Source organism: Quercus robur, chromosome 2, assembly GCF_932294415.1.
Source record: "Quercus robur chromosome 2, dhQueRobu3.1, whole genome shotgun sequence".
Taxonomy (NCBI): Eukaryota; Viridiplantae; Streptophyta; class Magnoliopsida; order Fagales; family Fagaceae; genus Quercus; species Quercus robur.
This window is the reverse complement of record NC_065535.1, coordinates 49,348,569-49,350,766: the sequence shown is the minus strand read 5'-3', so window position 1 is coordinate 49,350,766 and position 2,198 is coordinate 49,348,569. Positions and strand designations below refer to the sequence as shown.

Below are 2,198 nucleotides of genomic sequence, written 5' to 3'. Positions count from 1 at the left end.
CCGATCGATATTAGTCTTGCAAATTGCAATGGTGCTCCTTCGCAACATCAGCATTTAGATTTTAGTGGGCTTAAGGTTTGTGGTTTAATCATATATATATATATATATATATATATATATATATATTTTTTTTTTTTTTTTTTTTGTGGGGGGGGGGGGGGGGGGGGTGGGGGGGTATGAAGAATTGTGGTTAATCATTGATTGGAAAGGAAATGGAGAAAAGGGGAACCAATTAATTCTCGTCTCCAAGAACAAATGCTTTGAATATTTCTGAAGCGGTGAAACCAAACGTATTGATAAATTAAAATATTATATGTTATAATCACACTCATACCCATGACAGAGAGAGAGAGCATAGGATAAAATTCATTATAGTACAAAGTTTATTCATTGAATATATTTTACTAGTACTTGTGAACAACATTCACATTATTCATCATTGATTTTTACCACGAGAATTACTCCTATAGGATATGGATATTTCCAGTACAATCACTTTAAAGATGCATAATAATTATAACCTAACAACTAGGGAAGGGAACACCACAAGTACTAGCGACCTTTCTGGCACCAGGAGAGTTAACATACTGCCTGAGATTTGGATCTTTGAGGTACCCACAAAGGCATGGCCTCTGCTCCCTCAGCTTGGTGCAACAAGTGCTAGATGGTGGTGCTGAAGATGTGATGGCCGCTATGCATGAACTCAGCTGCAAGGGACTGCATGTCACTGCCTTTGCCATCAGTGGTGCTTCAAATAGAAGCATGGCTACCACAGCCACTGCACAGAGTACAACATATGAAGCTTTCTTCATCCTTAACTTTTTTACACTAGCTATGAAGAGAGAGAGAGAGAGAGAGAGAGAGAGAGAGAGAAGATAGGCTACGGTACATGGGTATTGGTTAAGGCCTCCCCTGCAATTTATAGAAGCAGTAAGTAACAGAGATCTACCGCTTGAATGGTTTAGGGTCCGTTTGGCTGGGGAGTAAAAAAATTGGAGGATGGAAAATTATGGGAGGATAAAAAAGTGGGAGGATTGTAAATATTTAGTTTTTCCTATTGTGTGTTTAGTTGGAGGAGTGGAAAAATGGGAGGGTGAAAAACTCTTTTGTTTAATTGAAGAGAAAAAGGAAATGATGGAAAATGTAATTTATATAAATTGACTATTATACCCTTATTACATAATAGATAAGAAATAGATTTATTTGTACTCATTAAATAATATAAAATTTACCACATCATATTTATTATTATTATAATGTACATATAAATTTAATTGGGCAAAGGATTTTGTAACCATAAAAAAGGTGGTTAGCAAATTTACACCACATTCAGTCCACATTCAGGTCACATTGAAAAAAAAAAAAAAAAAAAAAAAAAAAAAAAAACTTGGACTACTGGATGTTAGTGAAGGTAAGATGAGAAGAGGCAAAAAAGTGATAAGGATGATTTGTGGGCAAAAAGTCATCAGATGGAGTAGGTGAAAGGGTCATCAAGTCATGAATGAGAGTAGGTGGGAGAAGGTATTTGTGTAATAGTGCTGTGAAAGCACTTTTCCTCTCAGATTTTCCTCCCGATTTGGGAAGATAAAAAATGTGGGCCTGGAAGAAAAAATTTTCTCTCGGGTTTTCTCTCTTTCCTAAACAAGACACGATTCTGAGAAGCCTTGTTAGAGTGGAAGATTAGAGGGCTTAGGTGCATTGGGTAGACTAGGCTTGGAGGGTCTTTTGCTATTCGTGTATTCCAACTGATTGTCTAGTGGATTAATTACCGTTGGAGGGCAGCGGAGAGGTTTACGCCAAGTACTTCGGTTTTCTCTTCGATAACACATCGATGTATTATCTTGTGTTTGCTTTCTTCTTTCCTACTCTATTAACTTTCATTTTATTGTTGTGTTGTGATGAATATGGCATAGAGTAGTTTATTTGTTTGTACGCTCGCATTTACTCTTTTTCGCATTTTGTATAAGTTAGAGTAAAATCAATCGAGCCGTAATATTTAATTTTGAAGTCTAAACAGCTCTGGTGTTTTAACATATTTTCAAGCTTTTAGTCATAAAAGCTTTCGTTAAAAAAAAAAAAAAAAAAAAAAAAAAAAAAAAAAAAAAAAAAAAAAAAAAAAAAAAAAAACTTTTAAAACAAGTTTATAGGTAAGGGAAAATATAACTGATTTTTTTAATTAATTATATATATATATTTTT

At 34.4% G+C, this 2,198-nt stretch overlaps 1 protein-coding gene across 1 annotated transcript; it reads right to left on the bottom strand.

The window, feature by feature from the left end:
* Positions 1 to 355: 355 nt before the first annotated feature.
* LOC126713851 (non-specific lipid-transfer protein 2-like) lies at positions 356 to 892 on the bottom strand. Its single transcript, XM_050413741.1, has one exon. It carries the CDS (start codon positions 810 to 812, stop codon positions 522 to 524), a length of 291 nt encoding a protein of 96 aa, XP_050269698.1. The 5' UTR covers positions 813 to 892; the 3' UTR covers positions 356 to 521.
* Positions 893 to 2,198: the final 1,306 nt, after the last annotated feature.